This window comes from Sander vitreus, chromosome 18 (assembly GCF_031162955.1).
Source record: "Sander vitreus isolate 19-12246 chromosome 18, sanVit1, whole genome shotgun sequence".
Classification (NCBI taxonomy): Eukaryota; Metazoa; Chordata; class Actinopteri; order Perciformes; family Percidae; genus Sander; species Sander vitreus.
The window spans coordinates 9,254,915-9,277,980 of record NC_135872.1 but is presented as its reverse complement, the minus strand read 5'-3'; the positions used below and the strand labels follow the sequence as shown (position 1 = coordinate 9,277,980).

Sequence of the window (23,066 nt, the reverse complement as noted above, 5' to 3'; positions counted from 1 at the left end):
ACTATAGTATGTTAAAAAATATCAAAACGTCATAGCATAGTATGTCAAAAAAAGTCCCATAAAAAAGTCAAAATAGAGCATATCGAAACAAGTCAAAAGATTCATTGTATAGTATAAAAATGCATAGTATAGTATGTCAAAAAAGTCGTAGTATACTATGTGTAAAAGAAAGTCAGTATAGTATGTCGGAAAAAGTCAAAAAAGTCATAGTCTGGTATGTCGAAAAAAGTCCCATAAAAAAGTCATAGTATAGTATGTCGAAAAAACCATGAAAAGTCATAGTATAGTATGTTGAAAAATATCAAAAAGTCATAGTATAGTATGTTGAAAAAAGTCATAGTATATAGTATGTCGAAAAAAGTCCCATAAAAAAGTCATTGTATAGTATATCGCAAAAAAGGCACAAAATATGAAAAAGTCATAGTATAGTATGTCAAAAAAAGTCATAGTATAGTATGATGAAAAAAGTCATAGTATAGTATGATGAAAAAAGTCAAAAAAAGGTCAGAGTTATAGTATGTCAAAAAAAGCCATAACAAATTCATAATATAGTGCGTCGAAAAAAGTCACATAAAAAACTCATAGTATATTATGTCGAAAAAAAGTCATAATATAGCATATCAAAAAAATAAAAAAATTCATAGTATGGTAGGTCGAAAAAAGTAAAAAAAGTCATAGTAGTCTATGTTGAAAAATATCAAAGATTCATAGTATAGCATGTCGAAAAAAGCCATAAAAATTAATAATATAGTACATAAAAAAAAAGTCAAAAGATTCAAAGTATAGTATGTTGAAAAAGTCACAAAACATTTATAGTATAGTATGTTGAAAAAGTCATAGTATACTATGTCGAAAAAAGCCAGAAAAAGTCATAGTATAGTATGTCGAAAAAAGTCTTTGTATAGTACTTCAAAAAAAAGGCACAAAATATAAAAAGACATAGCATAGTATGTCGAAAAAAGACATAAGAATTCATAGTATAATATGTCAAAAAAGTCGTAGTATAGTATGTAGAAAAGGAAGTCAGTATAGTATGTCGGAAAAAAGTCATAAAAATTCATAGTATAGTATGTCAAAGAAGTCGTAGTATAGTATGTAGAAAAGAAGGTCAGTATAGTATGTTGAAAAAAGTCATAAAAAAAGCATAGTCTGGTATGTCAGAAAAAGTAAAAAAAAGTCATATTATAGCATGTCGAAAAAAGTCATAGTATAGTATGTAAAAAAAAGTCATAGTATGTTGGAAAAAGTAAAAAAATTCATAGTATAGTATGTTGAAAAATATCAAAAAGTCATAGCATATTATGTCGAAAAAAGTAAAAAAAAGTCATAGTATATTATGTTGAAAAATATCAAAAAGTCATAGTATAGTATGTCAAAAAAAGCCATAAAATATTTCATAAAAAAGCCATAATATAATATGTCGAAAAAAAGTAAAAAAATTCATAGTATGGTAGGTCAAAAAAGTAAAAAAAAGTCATAGTAGTGTATGTTGAAAAACATCATAGTATAGCATGTCGAAAAAAGCCATAAAAAGTCATAGTATAGTATGTCAAAAAAAGTCATAAAAAGTCATAGTATAGTATGTCAAAAAAAGTCACAAATAAGTCATAGTATAGTATGTCAAAAAAAGCCATAAAAAGTCATAGTATAGTATGTCGAAAAAAAGTCTCTGTATAGTATTTCAAAAAAAGGCACAAAATATAAAAAGACATAGTATAGTATGTCGAAAAAAGTCATAAAAATTCATAGTATAGTATGTCAAAGAAGTCATAGTATAGTATGTAGAAAAGAAAGTCAGTATAGTATGTTGGAAAAAAGTCATAAAAAATTCATAGTCTGGTATGTCGGAAAAAGTCAAAAAAATTCATAGTCTGGTATGTCGGAAAAAGTAAAAAAATTCATAGTATGGTAGGTCGAAAAAAGTAAAAAAAGTCATAGTAGTCTATGTTGAAAAATATCAAAGATTCATAGTATAGCATGTCGAAAAAAGCCATAAAAATTAATAATATAGTACATAAAAAAAAGTCAAAAGATTCAAAGTATAGTATGTTGAAAAAGTCACAAAACATTTATAGTATAGTATGTTGAAAAAGTCATAGTATACTATGTCGAAAAAAGCCAGAAAAAGTCATAGTATAGTATGTCGAAAAAAGTCTTTGTATAGTACTTCAAAAAAAAGGCACAAAATATAAAAAGACATAGCATAGCATGTCGAAAAAAGACATAAGAATTCATAGTATAGTATGTCAAAAAAGTCGTAGTATAGTATGTAGAAAAGGAAGTCAGTATAGTATGTCGGAAAAAAGTCATAAAAATTCATAGTATAGTATGTCAAAGAAGTCGTAGTATAGTATGTAGAAAAGAAGGTCAGTATAGTATGTTTGGAAAAAAGTCATAAAAAAAGCATAGTCTGGTATGTCAGAAAAAGTAAAAAAAAGTCATATTATAGCATGTCGAAAAAAGTCATAGTATAGTATGTAAAAAAAAGTCATAGTATGTTGGAAAAAGTAAAAAAAGTCATAGTATATTATGTTGAAAAATATCAAAAAGTCATAGTATGGTATTATGTCAAAAAAGTAAAAAAAGTCATAGTAGTGTATGTTGAAAAACATCATAGTATAGTATGTCAAAAAAAGCCATAAAATATTTCATAAAAAAGCCATAATATAATATGTCGAAAAAAAGTAAAAAAATTCATAGTATGGTAGGTCAAAAAAGTAAAAAAAGTCATAGTAGTGTATGTTGAAAAACGTCATAGATAGTCATAGTAAAAAAAGCCATAAAAAAATCATAATATAGTATATCGAAAAAAAGTCAAAAGATTCATAGTAAAGTATGTCGAAAAAAGTCATAAAAAGTCATAGTATAGTATGTCAAAAAAAGTCACAAATAAGTCATAGTATAGTATGTCGAAAAAAGCCATAAATAGTCATAGTATAGTATGTAAAAAAAGTCACCAATAAGTCATAGTATAGTAAAAAAAAGCCATAAAAAGTCATAGTATAGTATGTCGAAAAAAAGTCTCTGTATAGTATTTCAAAAAAAGGCACAAAATATAAAAAGACATAGTATAGTATGTCGAAAAAAAGTCATAAAAATTCATAGTATAGTATGTCAAAGAAGTCATAGTATAGTATGTTGGAAAAAAGTCATAAAAAATTCATAGTCTGGTATGTCGGAAAAAAGTCATAAAAAAAGTCATATTACAGTATGTCGAAAAAAGTCATAAAAAGTCATAGTATAGTATGTTAAAAAAAGTCTTTGTATAGTATTTCAAAAAAAGGCACAAAATATAAAAAGACATAGTATAGTATGTCGAAAAAAGACATAAGAATTCATAGTATAGTATGTCAAAAAAGTCGTAGTATAGTATGTAGAAAAGGAAGTCAGTATAGTATATCGGAAAAAAGTCATAAAAAATTCATAGTCTGGTATGTCAGAAAAAGTAAAAAAAAGTCATAGTATAGTATGTCGAAAAAAGTCATAGTATGTTGGAAAAAGTCAAAAAATTCATAGTATAGTATGTTGAAAAATATCAAAAAGTCATAGTATATTATGTCAAAAAAAGCCATACAAAATTTCATAAAAAAGCCATAATATAGTATTTCGAAAAAAGTCACATAAAAAACTCATAGTATAGTATGTCGAAAAAAAGTAAAAAAAATTCATAGTATGGCAGGTCGAAAAAGTAAAAAAAGTCATAGTAAAAAAGCCATAAAAAAATCATAATATAGTATATCGAAAAAAAAAGTCAAAAGATTCATAGTAAAGTATGTTGAAAAAAGTCCCATAAAAAAGTCATTTTATGGTATATCATCAACAATCGACATTCATCAACATATGTTGAAAAATGTCACATAAAAAAATTCATAGTATAGTATGTTGAAAAAAATCATAGTATAGTATGTCTATAAAAAAAACTTATAATATAGTATATCGAAAAAATTCATAGTATAGTATGTTGAAAAAAAGCCATAAAAAGTCATAGTATAGTATGTTAAAAAAAGTCTTTGTATAGTATTTCAAAAAAAGGCACAAAATATAAAAAGACATAGTATAGTATGTCGAAAAAAGACATAAGAATTCATAGTATAGTATGTCAAAAAAGTCGTAGTATAGTATGTAGAAAAGGAAGTCAGTATAGTATATCGGAAAAAAGTCATAAAAAATTCATAGTCTGGTATGTCAGAAAAAGTCATAAGAATTCATAGTATAGTATGTCAAAGAAGTCAGTAGTATAGTATGTAGAAAAGGAAGTCAGTATAGTATATCGGAAAAAAGTCATAAAAAATTCATAGTCTGGTATGTCAGAAAAAGTAAAAAAAAGTCATATTACAGCATGTAAAAAAAAGTCATAGTATGTTGGAAAAAGTCAAAAAAGTCATAGTATAGTATGTTGAAAAATATCAAAAAGTCATAACATATTATGTCAAAAAAAGCCATACAAAATTTCATAAAAAAGCCATAATATAGTATGTCGAAAAAAAGTAAAAAAATTCATAGTATGGTAGGTCGAAAAAGTAAAAAAAGTCATAGTAGTGTATGTTGAAAAACGTCATAGTATAGCATGTCAAAAAAAGCCATAAAAAAATATATAGTATATTGAAAAAAAAGTCAGAAGATTCATAGTAAAGTATGTTGAAAAAAGTCAGAAAAATTCATTGTATAGTATGTCAAAAAAGTCCCGTAAAAAAGTCATTTTATGGTATATCATCAACAATCGACATTCATCAACATATGTTGAATAATGTCACATAAAAAAATTCATAGTATAGTATGTTGAAAAAAATCATAGTGTCTATAAAAAAAACTTATAATATAGTATATCGAAAAAATTCATAGCATAGTATGTTGAAAAAAAGTCACAAAAAAGTCATAGCATAGTATGTTGAAACAAGTCATAAAAAGTCATAGTATAGTTTGTCAAAAAAAATGTCATAATATAGTATATGGAAAAAAGTCACAAATAATTCATAGTATAGTATGTTGAAATAAGTAAAACAAAAGTCATAGCATAGTGTCGAAAAAAGTTTAAAAAAAGTCATAGTATTATAGTACGTCAAAATAAAATGCAGGGGGGACAGGCGGAAGCAGTTCAAGGTTATATCAAATCATTTATTGTCAAACCAAAGAACATAAACAACTGAAAGAGATCTCCAGAAAAACTGAAGTTGAATAGTAATCAAAAAAGTAAACTAAAGAGCCGTTTTTTTGTTTGTTTTGGCTTTTGTTTTATTAGATAGACAGGAAAGGGGGGAGAGAGAGGGGGAACAAAGCATAAGGCCACAGGTCGGATTTGAACCTGGGCCACTGCCAAGGTCTTAGCCTCAGATCTGTAAAATATATAATACATCCAGTTTAAGTTTGCTCTTGGTTCACTAGATAGATAGATAGATAGATAGATAGATAGATAGATAGATAGCAAGTCACTGACCTGACTTTGGTATGCGATCAGATAGATATCACTGGGTTGGACATCCACATGCTGGAGAGCATCTAGGTCTTTGGGATTCAACTCCTTCTGTACCACGTTTCTTCCTTTGTGTCTGAACAGTTAAGGGCTTATTAGGTCCAACATTCCATTAAGGTTTAAAGGTGCACTATGAGTTCCTGCATGGTTTCAGCGCGATTTCATTTTTGTCTCAAATCGTAAGCATCTCTCCTTGATCCGCTAGCTGCCTGCCCCCTGAATACACTGTGAAAAAGCCCGGTCTTGGGAGACAACACAGGGGTCGTGAACGTCAAACAAACACTAGGGGCACAGGCTGTGCACCAAAATACAACAAACCACGTTCCAGTCAATCACCGACAAGATGGTTGACTTGTTGATTGAGTAGCGTGAGTTCCATCTGAGAGTAGCTGCTGGATAGCTGGATGGCGCCGTGAACTACGACTCAATTTGATATATATTTTGGAAAATGGCTGAGGCACGACCAAAGAAAAGACGCCCGGAGGAATATATGGCGAGAAGAAGAGAGATTGACAAGGAGCGAACAAAGACCCGGATTTACATTGGGGAATCGATCCAAAGATGGCAAGAACTCCGCCAGCAGAAGGGCTTCCAGTCCGATGCACAGGTGGCTAAGTTCTTACTGGGCAGGTAGGTAAAGTCAAGACTGGTTGATTGTTTCTACAACGTTGACATGTTTTGGTTTGTTGTGCACAACCCCTATACTAATTTACGGGTATATTGAATGGAAACCTGACTATAATTCAATATTCCAACACAACTTTGAGTCTGTTATTAGCCACTGCGTGTTTTAGTATAATTTTACATTTTCCTTTTTTTCGTAATCATTATTTAATTACTGTCGTTTGTTGGTACATTAAACTTCGATCACTGCTGGTAACATGGCTGGGAAGGCTGAACCGAGCCTACAAGTCAGTATTCAGGGACACATTACCCAGAGAGCCTACCACCACTGTGAGAGTATCAGAAACATGGCGGAAAGCGAGTTGAACGTTGACAGCCTCATCTCTCGACTACTGGAAGGTAGGGTAACATTGCGATAATTTGTCAAGAAATGACGCTCTTGTTTGTAACCAGTAACTTCACGATATGTTTAAAAAACATTTTAGCATTTTGCGTTCTTAGCTATCAGTATTGTTCACCACCAATCCGTAAGCTAACGTTAACCGTTTCGTTAAAAGCTCTCTGCTCCAGAAGTAATATAGCTAGACGTTAGCACTTGTTATTGTGATGGCACAGGCCCCTGTGCCTGTAGCTACCTATTCGTTAATGTTGGATTGTTAGTTAACGTTAGTCCTGGCACTGTGCGTTAAAAGGGATAGTGGCGTAAAAATTAGCCAGATAGAGAGCTAGCTATGTTAACTGGTGATATAACTTAACGGTAACGTTATAACAGCTCAACTAGCTAGCTGTGTGGCAGTCCGGGCAGGTTAGAGTTTTTCATTAAAGACAGAATGCAATGGAACGAGAAAGAACCGTGGAATTATGTGGTTGCTAAGTAATATTAACTGTTATCGTTGGCAAGGCAGGTAGCTAGCAACTCGGCTACCACTTAATACATCCATGGCTACCACCCGGACACGCCCCCCTTACATAGGAAACACTAAAGCCTGCATAACTTATTTAGGCTAACGTTACATATCTGGCGAATTTCTTGGACTAACATACCGTTTTGGCCAATTAAAAAAGAGTGCCATTTGAGTAAAGAGTGTTTAACTCAAATGGCACGTGTGTCATGTTTGGACTAGTAATATAGGATATACCGGAGATTTGCTGATTCTGATAATAACAGATGTAAAACAAAACGATTTATGAAAATACGACCACATATTTTTTTTAATTTATTTTTTTTTATAACGAATTCCAGTTGTACTGCAAATGTAATAATTTCAAAACTGCAAAAGAACTGTTGAGATGTGTAAAACTTTAATTTAAAATGGAAAACCAATGTATTTTAAATATTTATTATGTACTATTTTATCTGTATTTATGATTATTATTCATATTAGTCTAAGCATTTAATAGTTTTCTTTGATCGTGTTTGTGTGTGTGTGTATATATATATACATACATACATGCATAATACTATTATTATTATTATTGCTATTGCATTACTAGATACTTTAGCCATTAACATGCAGTTATAGCAGATAGGACATTGCTAAACAAGCATGTTGTTTATTCTTGATACATGAAGCTGCCCTCTAGACCTTTTGCCCTGCTTGGACCACACCGCCCTAACTCACTAACTTACAGCTGAGCCAACAAGCTGTTCATTCCTGTACTTGCCCTTTTATAACAACCTGTGTTGACTGGAGTAAATTGCATGTCTGGCCAGTAGCAAAGCAAATGCAATGGTCAGCTCTCTTTAATGGCACACTGTGCATGCAAATGTAAACAAAAGGGTAGCTTACCCCACTGCTGAAAGGTAAAAACACATGATTGAAACATGCTATCACTCGCAAAGTAATTGGTAGGCATTTTATTACAAGGACTAACAATAGACAGTAAAAACTAAATCTAAGTATTGTTATTTGTTAACATCACTAACGGTCTAATACTTACTCACTCCTGTTTAAGGATTAGCCCATGCTAACCTCTTTGTACTTTTGACTTGCAGTGCGAGGATGTCGTCCAGGGAAGGTCGTACAGATGACAGAGGCTGAGGTGCGGGGGCTCTGCATCAAGTCCAGAGAGATTTTCCTCAGTCAGCCAATCCTGCTAGAACTGGAGGCTCCACTCAAAATCTGTGGTGAGAACAGCACCTATAAACAGCCACCCCTAATTTTTTAGTTTTAGTTAGTTTACAAATATATTCTTGTGCAAAGTGATGAGAAAAAACATTGTGTGTGTGTGTGTGTATATATATATATATATATATATATATATATATATATATATATATATATATATATATATATATATATATATATATATATATATGTATATATGTATGTATATGTGTTTATGTGATTAGAATGTATGTGTGTGTAATCTGTGTGGCTACACAGAAAAAAATGCTCTGTGTTGTCAGCATTTCTTTAAATTAGGGCTGTCAAACGATTAAATTTTCTTAATCGCGATTAATCGTTGAATTTCTGTAGTTAATCGCGATTAATCGCATGTTTTATCACATGATTAAAATTCTATTATTTTGCATGTCAGAACTATTTTTAAGTACATATTAACAATGGAAAGTCATTCATACCAGTGTATCTTGATTGGGAATCAAATGAATGCAAAGAAAGTGACTTTATGAACTTGATTTTAAGATTTGTATTTGTTTATTATATATTTAATCTAGTCACACATTTGAATTTAACAACAACTTTGAATGCACCACCAGTTTCATTGAACGCACCGTCTGTGTTTTTCCGACAACAGCAGCTGCAGATTGTTACATCCCGGTGTCGGAATCCTCTACAGTGAAATACAGACACACTTTACACCGTTTAGCGTTAGCTGTCAGCATTGTAACCGTGTTTAATCCAGCTACTAGCTAGCGGTAGGCTAACGTTAGCTGCTGTCGAGTATAGTGTTAACTAACATCACGTGCAGCGATGTTTCTGTTTCCTGTAAAGTCCGTTTTCAGAGCATCAGAGAGAAGTGCAGGCATATCAGTGGCAGCTATTCCTGCAGCAGCAGGATGTGTTACGAAGAAGTACGGCAAAATAGTAGCCTGTTAGGCACGACGCAAAGCCGAGTGAAGTGAAAATAAATGAATAAATGGCGGCATGTGATTAATACAATTAAAAAAAATTAACACATTATGCTCGACCCTTAATCGCATTGCGATTAACGTGTTAATCCTGACAGCCCTACTTTAAACCAATCACAATTGTCTTGGGTGCTGCTAAGCTTCGGACACAGCGACAGTGGCTCTGCAAAATGTTCTTGGGAAGGAACCCCACAAAACAAAACGCTACCTACAAGGTTAAATGAAGTTAACTGTTCACACAATACAGTAACATGAGCTATTTAAATTAACTGGATACATGGTTAAACGTAATTTGCTCTTACCAGTGTATCGCTGTGTGTACTTCGTCCATAGCAATCCCCGTCAATCGGTCCCAAAACGTCTCAGTTAAGTAGTAAATGCCGTAAAAATATTCTTTGTAAATCTTTACAATCATTCCCCGATAGATCCAAGCAGGTCTGCTTTGTTGCACAATTCAGATTTTCTTCAAAACATGCCATTTTCAGCGTGTAGCTTGCTAGCTCGAAGTTTGTCGTAGGTTTCCCATAGTGAACAGAGTTTGAGAGTGGAAGGTGAGGGAGATATGCGCCACATGTCAGGCAATTATACAAATGTACTTTCGTTGATAGCGATATTGCGACACCATTGTAAAATGAGATGAACATATCCTTCCAGGTGATATCCATGGACAGTACACAGATTTGCTGAGGCTATTTGAGTATGGAGGCTTCCCTCCAGAGGCCAACTATCTGTTCTTGGGGGATTACGTGGACAGAGGGAAGCAGTCGCTCGAGACCATCTGCTTACTGCTCGCCTACAAGATCAAATACCCAGAAAACTTCTTCTTGCTCAGGGGGAACCACGAGTGTGCCTCCATCAATCGCATCTACGGCTTCTATGATGAGTGTAAGTTGGAAAACACACCTGTTTGTTGTGCGCTAGCTACATGTGCATACTGTTCACTGTAGTAATTGTCAGATGGCCTACTGCAAAAACACAGAAGAAGAAATACCATATCTAAATGTAGAAATCCAGTATTATTTACTCAAAGGCCTCATTTACAATTGCTCCATGTCTGATTTGTTCTTTGTCTGCCACATTTCTTCATTTTTTCCTCAGGCAAGCGTAGGTTCAACATAAAGCTCTGGAAGACCTTCACAGACTGTTTTAATTGTCTGCCCATTGCTGCGATTATTGATGAAAAGATTTTCTGCTGCCATGGAGGTTTGTGAAGCATCTCTGTTATGTAGTAGCACCGTTTAAAAATATGTATAATTTATAAAAAGTTTGAAGTAGATGATTATGTAATTATTTATTTATCTATCAGCATACAGTATTTAATAAGGGGTGTGATATTTTATGTAATACCAATATTGAATTGTATAGTATTTTAGGGAATAAGTAGAGTAATCTTTTAGGTTTCATAATCTTTCTATATTACTATTACATAACAAAATTTATATAAATATATGAGAAGTAACAACAGGTGTTAATTGTGATGCAGTTATTCATTACATTATGGTGCTATTAAGAATGTACTTTTTTTTTTTTTTTATCCCATTTTTGCCACATCAGTACATTATCTGTAAATCAACAAATTGCCTTTTAGCTTAGGATGAATGAAAGTTTCCCCTTTCCCTGATTCACATAGGACTTCTGTAGTGTGTGTCACTTATAGAACAATCATCTGTTCTCCTCAGGGCTCTCACCTGATCTACAGTCCATGGAACAAATTCGACGCATTATGAGGCCCACTGATGTCCCAGACACAGGTCGGTTGTGTTTGTGTTACTAAATTAAAAAGAGACAAAATCTTGATCAGCTGATTGCATCCTTCACAAGCTGTAGATATTTTAATATATGTCTGCACTGCTCAATTATTATACATTGCTGATTGTTCACTGCTTATAATTAGTGCTGTAATGTGCCCCTTTAGATTAATCAATTATTGGAAAGAACAATTAGAATAAAAAAATAACCAGTTAACTATTTAATGGTAAAATTTTGCGGAAATAAGGCCGTTAATTTGGGCAAAAATAAAGTCAGTCCTTTATCTAGACCTAAACTGATACAGCTGGTAATTCAGAGACAATATATTTTTTTGTCTGTAGTTCTTGCCCATACTGCAGTCTCAGGGCTTCACAAAACCTACAGTGTACAATAATGAAAACTACATCTTTGAGAAAAAAACGTGAGCAGTGCTGCTCGGAAAGAAATCCCAACACTATTCCCTACCACGTCACTTTGGTGTGTCGCCGGTTCACAAGTGGGTTTACGAGTATTACCAGAATATGGTCTTAATAAACTTTCATCAGTGAATGATCACTTGACTTAACTGTTTGTGTCAGGCTTGCTGTGTGACCTGCTGTGGTCAGACCCAGACAAAGACGTCCAGGGCTGGGGGGAGAACGATCGGGGAGTTTCCTTCACCTTTGGGGCCGATGTGGTCAGCAAGTTTCTCAACCGACACGACCTGGACCTCATCTGCAGAGCACATCAGGTAACACTTGTGCTGCATTCAAAATATTACCATGGGTAATTAAGCTTTACTTTATTAGGGCATATAAAGTGGAACAACTTCATTTTACAAATTCACATGACTGAGCAATTTAAAATCTCAAAATGCATTCCAGCAGATACAGAAACAAACAAAAGAAAATATTGTTGATAATCAGTTCCATTTAACGTATTTATAGAAGACACTTATTTCATGTGAAGAAAGACCCAGTTATTGAAGAATGTGTACGTTTTCTTTACAGCTTCATAAAGTGAAGGCAGTTTTCTGTTAAAATACACAATGTGTAAAAATGAATGATTAATTATGATAAAATAACCAGGTGTAAATGTCTGTTTTTGGCTAATCCAGTAAATTAAATACTTGGCAAATCAAGGTATTTCATCACCAATATTGGTATGAAGCAAGCAGACTGGCTGTTGGATATAGTGTAACACCAATTAAGTAAGTTTAACCATAATAGTGCAGACCTAGTCTCCTGTAGCTTCCGTGTCACATATCAGCACTACTGTGCTGTGTACTGAGTGCATTCTTGCTGGGACTTTAGGTAAATAAAAATAAACCACGAAAATTTAAAAAAAATAATGATCCTGCTAAGGGCTGCAACTAATTTATTTTTAACTCTTTCGATTATTTTCTTGATTGATTCATTGTTTGATCTGTAAATAGTGGAGCCCAAGTTAACATTTAAATAGCTTATTCCGTCTGATCAACAGTCCTAAACTCTAAGATATACAGTTTACTTCCACAGAAAGCTAACAAATGAAGAAAAAAAAAAATCAGTGAATTTTTGGCATTTTTTGCGGAATGATGGTGATGAATCATTTTCTGGAGATGGATTGATTCAGCTCTAATCCTGCTACCCAACAGGTTGTTGAAGACGGCTATGAGTTCTTTGCCAAGCGACAGCTGGTGACGCTGTTCTCTGCCCCCAACTACTGCGGGGAGTTTGACAACGCAGGCGGCATGATGAGTGTGGACGAGTCCCTTATGTGCTCCTTTCAGGTAGAGAGCTCTGTTTGTTTTACAGTAACATAAATCCTGATTTATGTGCAGTCAATGTATTTATCATCTCTGTTTCAGATCCTGAAGCCGTCAGAAAAAAAAGCAAAATACCAGTACGGAGGGGTGACTTCAGGGCGCCCTGTCACCCCGCCTCGCACCACTCAGGCACCGAAAAAGAGGTGAGCAGCTGGCCCTGACTCTCCTGCTCCTCCCCTGGCTGGTCTCTGGCTCACGTCCCTGCAGGCTGCCTCAAACACTCCAGCTTCTCTCAGTCAGCTTGTTCATGTGTAAACAAAAACTCCACGAGTGTTTGTTTTTTTCTTGTTCTGTGGGTATTTTTATGAACATGTGAGTGGTATTTTTTCCATTTCTTTTTTGATGCCATGGTATTAACTCAGCCCTCACTTCTTCTACTCACTCCATTCAGCAATATTTAAACCAAACTCTTGTGGAATGGCAGAAAAGATGCTTCTCTCCCTTCACATAAACAATTTCCATAGTAATGTTGTGAATGCATGCACGCTTGTGAGATTGAGATGGGTTATTTGTATAACTGATGTCCATAAGATTCTCGTCTCACCTTAATTTGTCTAATGTTCATGTAATTAACCGAATTACTGCCATACATTGGCTGAAGTAGTACACGGCGTAAAAGGAATAGCATGACATTTTGGGAAATATGCTTGTTTGCTTTCTTGCAAAGAGTTAAATGAGAAGGTCAACACCACTCTCCTGTCTGTCATATAGTAAACTACCACCAGCAACTGGCTAACTTAGCTTAGCACAATGAATGGAAACGGGGGGGAACAGTTAGCCTTGCTCAGTTAACGGTAACAAACTTACTGGCTTTTTAATGAACACGTAACACTTTTTGTTTTGTATGGAGTAAACAAACGATCAAAGCTATGACATGGTAATTAGTGAATTGATCTTCCCATCTAACTCTCTGCAAGCAAGCGACTGAGCGTATTTCCCAAAATGTCAAATTGTTCCTTTAAGAATCGCAAGTTAGACATTGCTGACTACCCTATGACTTAAGAATGTTTTTTTTCTCCCCAAAGAGATGTCAATAAAATCTTAAGATGTTGATGATATAAGTGCAGGAAATAATGCAACAATCTTGCCATATGCAAGCATAAACAAAAGGCCATTCAAGCCTATTTGAACTTTTAAAAAGGACACAGCCAATCTATGCTGTACCTTTTACTAGGGCATTCATGTACAGTAGATGCTCTACATTAGATTAGTGTTCCCAAGCTCAAACTTTTTAATCCCTCACATCACTGAAGTACCATTTGTGTTGGTTAAAGAGCAGCATTTCCATTGTTGGTATAAACAAATGGGAAAACAGAGCAATGCAATAGCATAACTTTCATATTCAGTGTATGTGAAAAATGTGGGAACCAAACACCAGTGAGCACTTTGAGTATGTCCTTTAGTCTGGTGTGTAGAAAAGTAGAGATGCCAGTGCAAGAGAAGAAGGTAAATGAAAGAAATATGAAGACCCCGGCAGAAACTGACGTACAGTATGGAATTAATAGTTGCCAGTATATTCATCTTCACAATTTTAGATGTGGACTTCTCACATACTAAACATTGTTGCACTTCCAGTCATCGCATGACATTGTAAAGAGGTCAAAATCATCAAGGCAAGACGATGGCATTTTGTTTGTTGTTGGCTAGTTAAGTTAGTGTTTCCACTAAGCGGTTATTGAATGAAGTGAATCATTTCCAACTCCTTAATAAACATTTGACCAATGTATTTTTTATTTATTTAAATCTTGCCTTTTGCCTTGTAAATCTATTGGTCTTCAAGTTGGAAACAGTATGTTAAGACGTTTGGGATTTGTTTGTTTGAAAAGAGTGAAATAAATGGAAGTGCTCTTAAGCTTGCTCTGTGTGTTTCTGGTTAATTAAGTGTTGAGTAATGCTCAATGACACAAAAACATGTTAGTTCACTATGTTCAATGTGACTTTGATATGATCGTGTTCTTTTGTTCAGATTTTAATTACATTTTCAGACACAAAAAGGTTTCTGCATTTGTGGATATTAAATGCTGAATCTCTGAGCCATAGAGGGACATTAGTGTGATTTCTGATGGAGACAGACCTCAATCTGACTTGAGGGCTTGCAGCACTGACTGTGGTACTCTGCTGACGTAGTACTCGTGGTTGCGTAGCGTAGCAAGAACGCCAGCAGAATTCATGTGCTTTACGTTAGCATTATAGCAGTATGCATTGCCATGCATGTCAGTCAGTTTACCTGCACAAGAAAAGGAACAGATGATAACTAAAAAATAATTTAGACACAGAAATCTTAAATTCTAACCTATAGATGCATGGCCATAAAATATACTGGTTAAAAACCTTTTATAGCTTGTACAGAGACACATTTATGCGTTTTAAAACATCACCTGCTGCAACAGAATTGATGGTTTTTACCTCCAACAGCATGCAGAATGGCTTCAGGAGCACAGGTGTCCCACTTCTTGCACCCTGGACTGGCGAAGACATAAGCAGAAGCTTTTCCTTCAACAAGCTGTATTATCTGCAGAGAGATGATTTGATTAAAAAAAAACATCAACAGGCTCTTTACTGTTAGTGTTATAGCTATAAAACATCTTTATCTCTTGTCATGAGACTCCAGGTCATGAGACTCCAGGCCCACTTTGGCAGACTCCCCCATTCAGTTTGGGGTTAATGACAAAACAAAGGCTTTGAGCTACAGTAAGCATTTAACATTTGCAGCATAAGGTCACTTAGTAAATAATACATTTTCCATCAAAGTGCTGGATAAGGGTTTTAAACATTAACATGTCCAAACCCCCTCCCCCAAAAAAACGCTAAAATAGCTTACATGCTTTGTGTTGGTCTAGTTTAGATTTTTTTACACCATCACTGATTTATGTTCACAAAAAGAAGTGTTTAATGCCACAAACACAGGGCCCTGCTTTACCAGCACATACTGATCTAAAGCTTTCAGAGATTCTTGTGATGGCAGATGTTAGGAGTAGAAAAAGTTCAAGTTTTAGCTCAAAGTTAGCTTTCAATTATTTCAGAAACATGACTAGGCTTGCTGCTTTGTGTACAAGTCATCCCTACACAAGACCCCAGTTAACTCTGAATCCACATCACCTTGTTCCCAGCACCCCCCACTTTTATAACTTCATGAGGCTCCATGGCGTTTACACAGTCCGTTACCAGCTTGTTGCTATGGGAACGTGTGGTGGTGACGATGCGTCTGTCACCTGGAACTTCCTGCAGCTGAAATCCAAAAGCGCCCAATCCCAGAATTCCCCACATGGTTCTTCCTAAAGATGCTCCTGCTCCAAGCTGACGAGGAAAAGGTTTGAATTAACTAGAGTGACAGCTGTTAGGACACGGCTACAAGTTAATTTAGTTTGTTCTGTACCTGGTAGTTGTAGAAAGGCTGGTTGATGACACCTGCAATAGCTCTGCCTTCGTATGCAATACCAATTAGCACTGTCACATTATCCAGGAGCCCTTTAATCCGAAAATAGCAGGATGTTAGCTGGAAGCCATTTGATGCTATCAATTTTAATGCACTTTAGGTCATAAGCAAATATTTGTGATGTCGGCAGCTACATGTCAGTGTCATTATGGAAATGACAGTAAGTTATAGTGTCTTCTTCCTTGTTGATGCAGAATAACTCATATCTATCTATCTATCTATCTATATATATATATATATATATCTTTCTATCAGTTTCCATACAGAGAGCTGTGCTCTGAGGCCGAGAGGTGTCCGACCCTTTGTTTGGTATCTGGGCCTCAGTTTGGCGATGGTGACACCTCGACGCTGGGGTCAGCAGAGAGAGAGAAAGAGACACACACACACACACACACACACAGGTAGACAGCAGATGCAAGGATACACAAAGAAGTGAAAGAAAAGGGTAAATAATAGTGAAGCTCTGAGAGCTTAAAGCCAGAAAGCAACCCAACAAATCGGTGCACAGGAAACATTTTAAAGCCAAATAACAAATATTTTAATTAAAGGCCATCTAGCAAAAGAGGTTGTGTTCACTGCCAGAATATAATGAAAGGATGAATCACTGATCACATTCTACAATGTCTGCAGAAAATACTTGTTTCTGCTTGTTGTTCAGAAAAACATTTTTAAAGTAAACGGTTTAACCACTATTGTTAATCTGCGCTGACTGATGATATTTAGTGACGGACAAATCAGACCTTTTCTGTCCAGATTCTAATACTTCGACTCTGCTACCCACCAATACAGAGTTCTGATCCGATACCAGTGATCTATTTTCCCCACTAATTTTAAATCTGTACCACACTGAAACAGATTTGTCACTCTTATGTTAAGTAACATGATGTAAGGGATTGTTGTGGCCCTAAAAACTGAGTGGAGAGTCCGATGAAACTGAATCAATGTAACCAATAGCAGAAACCTGCATTTACATTGATGGAGCTACTGTCCCGTCAGTCCGATACCCCATCAGCTTAATAAGGTCAGTATCGGCATCCCTAGTAAATCTTAAACTGTTACCATAGTAGTTAACTAACCTAAAAATTGCTTAAATAAATAAAATAATAACTACAGACTTGGTCTTTGTAACATAAATGTCATACACTCAGAGGCTCAACCTCATTCATTTTTTTCATTACAATGGCAAACTTTTTTTGTGCAGCGCATTGACTTATTTTTACAAGGTGTCATAACTTATTAACAATAACTAATAATAAAATAGACCATTAATAATGATATTACACTATTAGTCAGTATAATTATTACCTCATCAGTTAAAAAATGTCACAACCCTATCAAGCTAATAGCACCTACAGTGGGGAGAACAAGTATTTGATACTCTGCAGATTTTGCAGGTTTTCCCACTTACAAAGCATGTAGAAGTCTGTAATTTTTATCATAGGTACACTTCAACTGTGAGTGACGAAATCTAAAACAAAAATCACATTAATTACTTAAAAATCATACAATTTGCATTTTATTGCATGACATAAGTATTTGATACATCAGAAAAGCAGAACTTAATATTTGGTACAGAAACCTTTGTTTGCAATTACAGAGATCATACATTTCCTGTAGTTCTTGACCAGGTTTGCACACACTGCAGCAGGGATTTTGGCCCACTCCTCCATACAGACCTTCTCCAGATCCTTCAGGTTTCGGGGCTGTCGCTGGGCAATACAGACTTTCAGCTCCCTCCAAAGATTTTCTATTGGGTTCAGGTCTGGAGACTGGCTAGGTCACTCCAGGACCTTGAGATGCTTCTTACGGAGCCACTTCTTAGTTGCCCTGGCTGTGTGTTTCGGGTCGTTGTCATGCTGGAAGACCCAGCCACGACCCATCTTCAATGCTCTTACTGAGGGAAGGAGCTTGTTGGCCAAGATCTCGCGATACATGGCCCCATCCATCCTCCCCTCAATACGGTGCAGTCGTCCTGTCCCCTGGCAGAAAAGCATCCCCAAAGAATGATGTTTCCACCTCCATGCTTCACGGTTGGGATGGTGTTCTTGGGGTTGTACTCATCCTTCTTCTTCCTCCAAACATGGCGAGTGGAGTTTAGACCAAAAAGCTCTATTTTTGTCTCATCAGACCACATGACCTCCCATTCCTCCTCTGGATCATCCAGATGGTCATTGGCAAATTTCAGACGGGCCTGGACATGCGCTGGCCTGAGCAGGGGGACCTTGCGTGCGCTGCAGGATTTTAATCCATGATGGCGTAGTGTGTACTAATGGTTTTCTTTGAGACTGTGGTCCCAGCTCTCTTCAGGTCATTGACCAGGTCCTGCCGTGTAGTTCTGGGCTGATCCCTCACCTTCCTCATGATCATTGATGCCCCACGAGGTGAGATTGACCGTCATCTTGAACTTCTTCCATTTTCTAATAATTGCGCCAACAGTTGTTGCCTTCTCACCAAGCTGCTTGCCTATTGTCCTGTAGCCCATCCCAGCCTTGTGCAGGTCTAAAATGTTATCCCTGATGTCCTTACACAGCTCTCTGGTCTTGGCCATTGTGGAGAGGTTGGAGTCTGTTTGATTGATTGTGTGGACAGGTGTCTTTTATACAGGTAACAAGTTCAAACAGGTGCAGTTAATACAGGTAATGAGTGGAGAATAGGAGAGCTTCTTAAAGAAAAACTAACAGGTCTGTGAGAGCCGGAATTCTTACTGGTTGGCAGGTGATCAAATACTTATGTCATGCAATAAAATGTAAATTAATTATTAAAAAAAAAATCATACAATGTGATTTTCTGGATTTTTGTTTTAGATTCCGTCTCTCACAGTTGAAGAGTACCTATGATAAAAATTACAGACCTCTACATGCTTTGTAAGTAGGAAAATCTGCAAAATTGGCAGTGTATCAAATACTTGTTCTCCCCACTGTATGTAAAAAATAAAAAGTGATGTGATGCTGTGCCTTTATTATCTAGTAAATGATTATTATAACAGTTTTAATTACACTTTTATATTTACTTTTTCTTACCTGGGCAATACATCATACGCTGCTGCTGACTTTAAAAATAAAAGACTAATAGACAAGGTTCAGGGTTAGCTTGGATGCAGTGACAACACGTTGCAGAGCCAGAATGTGGTAGCTACTGCATGTACAAGCGGGTGGAGTTACCTTAGTGCTAAGTGTATTTGTTCAGTGAGTTTCTCACAATAATGTCTCAGCATACATTGAAGAATTTGCACTTAACACACACCCACAGGCAGATCTTTTAAAGAAGCATATGTGAAGAGCTTACCTTCAGTATATTCCTTTGTGCCATCGAGGGGATCAACCCACACAACTAGCTGATATTCAGAAAAGAAAAAAAACACTCAGAAGAAGTACATTTATGTATATACAACTGTAGTATGATAAGTATGATAACCCTAACTGATACTATTGATGGTTACCTCCTCCTCTTTCAGCCCGCTATATTCTGCTGGACACGTCTTCTGGAGGATTTCCTCTGAGTGGCCGCCCTCAATGAGATCTTCTTTTATCTCCTCAGCTGGAAGCTCCTAATAAACAAGTTAGACACATGATAATCAGTCTTTCACTCGCTTTCTAAAAAAGCTTAATACTAGAATAATCTTGTATGGGTGTGTTTGTCTATGGACCTAATTTTAACAACACACTAAACAAAGAGTCTAATGTGCTCACCTCTTCTCCAATGATGGTGATTTTGGGGAAACTTCTGGACAATGACGCACAAATGCTCTGCTGTGCCAGTCTGTCTGCCAGTGTCTGCAGATCATTAGCTCCAGTCTGTACAGGAGAGCATGGAGGAAAGGATTAAAACAATTCATTTCAGACTATTCTATATAAATTGCCTTAAATATCCACAGCAGGTCAGTATTTCAGTGTTGTTTAATGTGTCCATCTGGGACAAGATATATATGCCAAATATTAATTCCCACTCCCACCTTTTCCACAATGCCAAGTTCTCCACTGTGAAGGACCTTCCTCACAATGGCCCCAGCCTTTTCAGCCACAGTGTGGGCAGAGGCCACTAGCCGCATGACCACTGCAGGACTTCCAGACATTGCTGATAGAAAGTTGTTGGACAGTTGTTAGTGGACACATTCTAAATCATGACCAAAACCTTAATGTACAGCCTCTAGAGTTAGCACTGAAAGTGATATGATGACCATGCAGTATGTCCAAACGTATATCTTTCAATAGATTGATCTGCAGACCCAATTCGACTTAAAACTTAAACATATGACTCTTCTGTGAATACTTTACAGAAAGTGGCAAAGACTGGATTCACCTTACCACTTCACAAAATGAGCTTTGTCATACACAACGTCTGTGTATGATTTATATTTATTTTTTTACAGCAATTCGGCTAGCTAACGTTAGTTAAAATAGCTTGTAAACAGGCAATGAGCAGCTAACATCTGCTCGTCCGGCTAATTAGCTATCAATAACCATCAGGTGGAATAGAAAAGAAGTGGTGGTGATATGGGTTAAATACTTATTGATGATGACGGTGGTGGTAATATAGCGAGGAAGCCACCAAACAGTTCTCACCTCACGGGTTCGTAAATTGAATTTGGGAGATACAGGAAGTGCAAGATCTTTGACCCAAGAGCCGAAATGAACTGACAAGACAGTTAACTACCCACACAAATAGTGAGCTCATACGTCCACGAGTAAGCTAATGCAGCTAGCAAGATAGCTTGTCCTGACATTCGGTAACACCTGCTAACTTAACTAATGATAATGATACTTTCAACACAAATTACTAGGACGCTAAGAACGGCTTAAATATATTAGTGATCATAAATAAAACGAGGGTGCGTTGGTCTTTTTGGTCCTCGCTAAACACAGAAACAAATCCAATCTGCATGGGTCAACGGCGCGGTCTACGGATTTTAAGCAAATGCGGAAGTACGTGGGAGTGAAGCATCTCGCTCGCTTACGCTTTGTCGATAAACGTTGTTCTCGCTGTGCAAAAAGTCATACGTGGATCCATATGTCAATGGGTCCAAGTTTCATTTGAAGGAAAAGGGACAGATACTTGCTATACATTTTGTTTGATTAATTCTCCTTTTTAACTACACACACATACACACACACACACACACACACACACATATATATATATATATATATATATATATATATATATATATATATATATATATATATACATTGACAGTTGTCATTCTGTGTAACTGAATCTGTAATTGAAAGGGGCATGTTCAAAATAATAGCAATGTTGTGTTCAGTTAGTGAGGTGATTGATTCTGTGTAGAAACAGGTGTCAGTTATGGCCCATATTTAAGGAAGGAAGCAAATGTGCATGCTGGTTATAGTGCATTTCACACTGAAATACTCAGCAAAATGGGTCGTTCCAGACATTGCTCTGAGGAACAGCAGACTTTGATTATAAAGTTGATTGGAGAGGGGAAAACATATAAAGAAGTGCAGAAAATGATAGGCTGCTCAGCCAAAATGATTTCAAATGCCTTGAAATGGCATCCAAAGCCTGAACAACGTGGGAAAAAAAACGGTCAACTACCATTCGAATGGATCGAAGAATAGCCAAAATGGCAAAGGCTCAACCAATGATCAGCTCCAGAAAAATCAAAGAAGACTTAAAGTTACCTGTGAGTACTGTTACGATCAGAAGAAGGCTATGTGAAGCAAAGCTATCAGTTAGAAGCTCCCGCAAAGACCCATTGCTGAAAAAAAGACATACTGAATAGGTTGAAATTTACCAAGGACACATTGACTGGCCAAAGGAGAAATGGGGCAACATTCTGAGGACTGATGAGAGCAAAATTGTTCTTTTTGGGTCTAGGGGCCGCAGACAGTTTGTCCGACGACCCCCCACGGGCAAAAATCATGTTATGGGGATGTTTCTCATACTGTGGTGTTGGGCCTATTTATCGCATACCAGGGATCATGGATCACTTTCAATACATCAAAATACTTGAAGAGGTCATGTTGCCTTATGCTGAAGAGGAAATGCCTTTGAAATGGGTCTTTCAACAAGACAATGACCCAAAACACACCAGTAAGCGAGCAAAGTCTTGGTTCCAGATGAATAAGATTGATGTTATGGAGTGGCCAGCCCAATCCCCAGACTTCAATCCCATAGAAAACTTGTGGGGTGACATCAGAAATGCTGTTTCTGAGGCAAAACCCAGTTATGCAGAGGAATTGTGGAATGTAGTTCAATCGTCCTGGGCTCCATGCAACACAGATGTGAAGCAGTTCTCAGAAATAATGGTTATGCAACTAAATATTAGTGCAGTGATTCAAAGTAAAGCAAACCCTTGAGACATTTTTCAGTTTATACAGTAAATGTTTGAGTTTGTAAAGAAATGCAAATACTGCTATTTTTTTGAACAGCCTAATATTCCTTTTTCTTCACTTTCTGTAAACACAAACTTGATCAATTTTGGTCATGTTTTGATTTGGAATTGAATGTGCAGTGTTCCCATTGCATTGATATTATGGAATTAAAAGCTATTCTAAGGATTTTGAGCATTATTCACTTTTTTAAACACGCTGCTATTATTCTGAACACAACTGTATATATATATATACATACCTTTTTACTGTCAGTGTATGTGACTCAGAATGAGCCATCTGTTTCACTCCTAAATACCATTCCCACATTTTCTACTAAACCCACATTCTTCTTTGGATTTACGGCAGACTAGACACTGTGGTGGCGTATTGCTGCCATAGACTGTTAATATTACAGTCAATGATTGCTGCCCAAACCCACATTGATCAGTACAGGAAATGGAAGTAAAGGTTCAAAATGAAACAGATTTTAAGGAAAATGTCATCCGTTATATTGTGCACTAAGAGGTAATTTGATATGGCATATCCCTCTTCCACAACATTAAGTGATGATA

The 23,066-nt window shown here is 35.9% G+C and overlaps 2 protein-coding genes across 4 annotated transcripts; one reads left to right on the top strand and one right to left on the bottom strand.

The window, feature by feature from the left end:
- Positions 1-6,351: 6,351 nt before the first annotated feature.
- LOC144533056 (serine/threonine-protein phosphatase PP1-beta catalytic subunit-like) lies at positions 6,352-14,575 on the top strand. The gene is made up of 8 exons (XM_078274153.1): positions 6,352-6,493; positions 8,091-8,222; positions 9,843-10,073; positions 10,287-10,391; positions 10,868-10,939; positions 11,516-11,667; positions 12,553-12,687; positions 12,766-14,575. Exons 1-8 carry the CDS (start codon positions 6,352-6,354, stop codon positions 12,868-12,870), a joined length of 1,074 nt encoding a protein of 357 aa, XP_078130279.1. The 3' UTR covers positions 12,871-14,575.
- bpnt1 (bisphosphate nucleotidase 1) lies at positions 11,702-21,069 on the bottom strand. 3 transcript variants are annotated; one of them, XM_078274154.1, is made up of 10 exons: positions 20,666-21,069; positions 20,112-20,233; positions 19,849-19,953; positions 19,599-19,706; positions 19,445-19,493; positions 16,424-16,507; positions 16,100-16,191; positions 15,823-16,020; positions 15,130-15,235; positions 11,702-14,950 (listed from the first exon to the last, which is right to left on the bottom strand). In XM_078274154.1, the coding sequence occupies exons 2-10, from the start codon at positions 20,229-20,231 to the stop codon at positions 14,799-14,801; spliced, it is 1,014 nt and encodes a 337-aa protein (XP_078130280.1). In that variant the 5' UTR covers positions 20,232-20,233; positions 20,666-21,069; the 3' UTR covers positions 11,702-14,798. The 3 variants fall into 3 exon arrangements, with proteins under 3 accessions (XP_078130280.1, XP_078130281.1, XP_078130282.1); XM_078274155.1 differs by having other exon boundaries at positions 20,722-21,069; XM_078274156.1 differs by lacking the exon at positions 16,424-16,507.
- Positions 21,070-23,066: the final 1,997 nt, after the last annotated feature.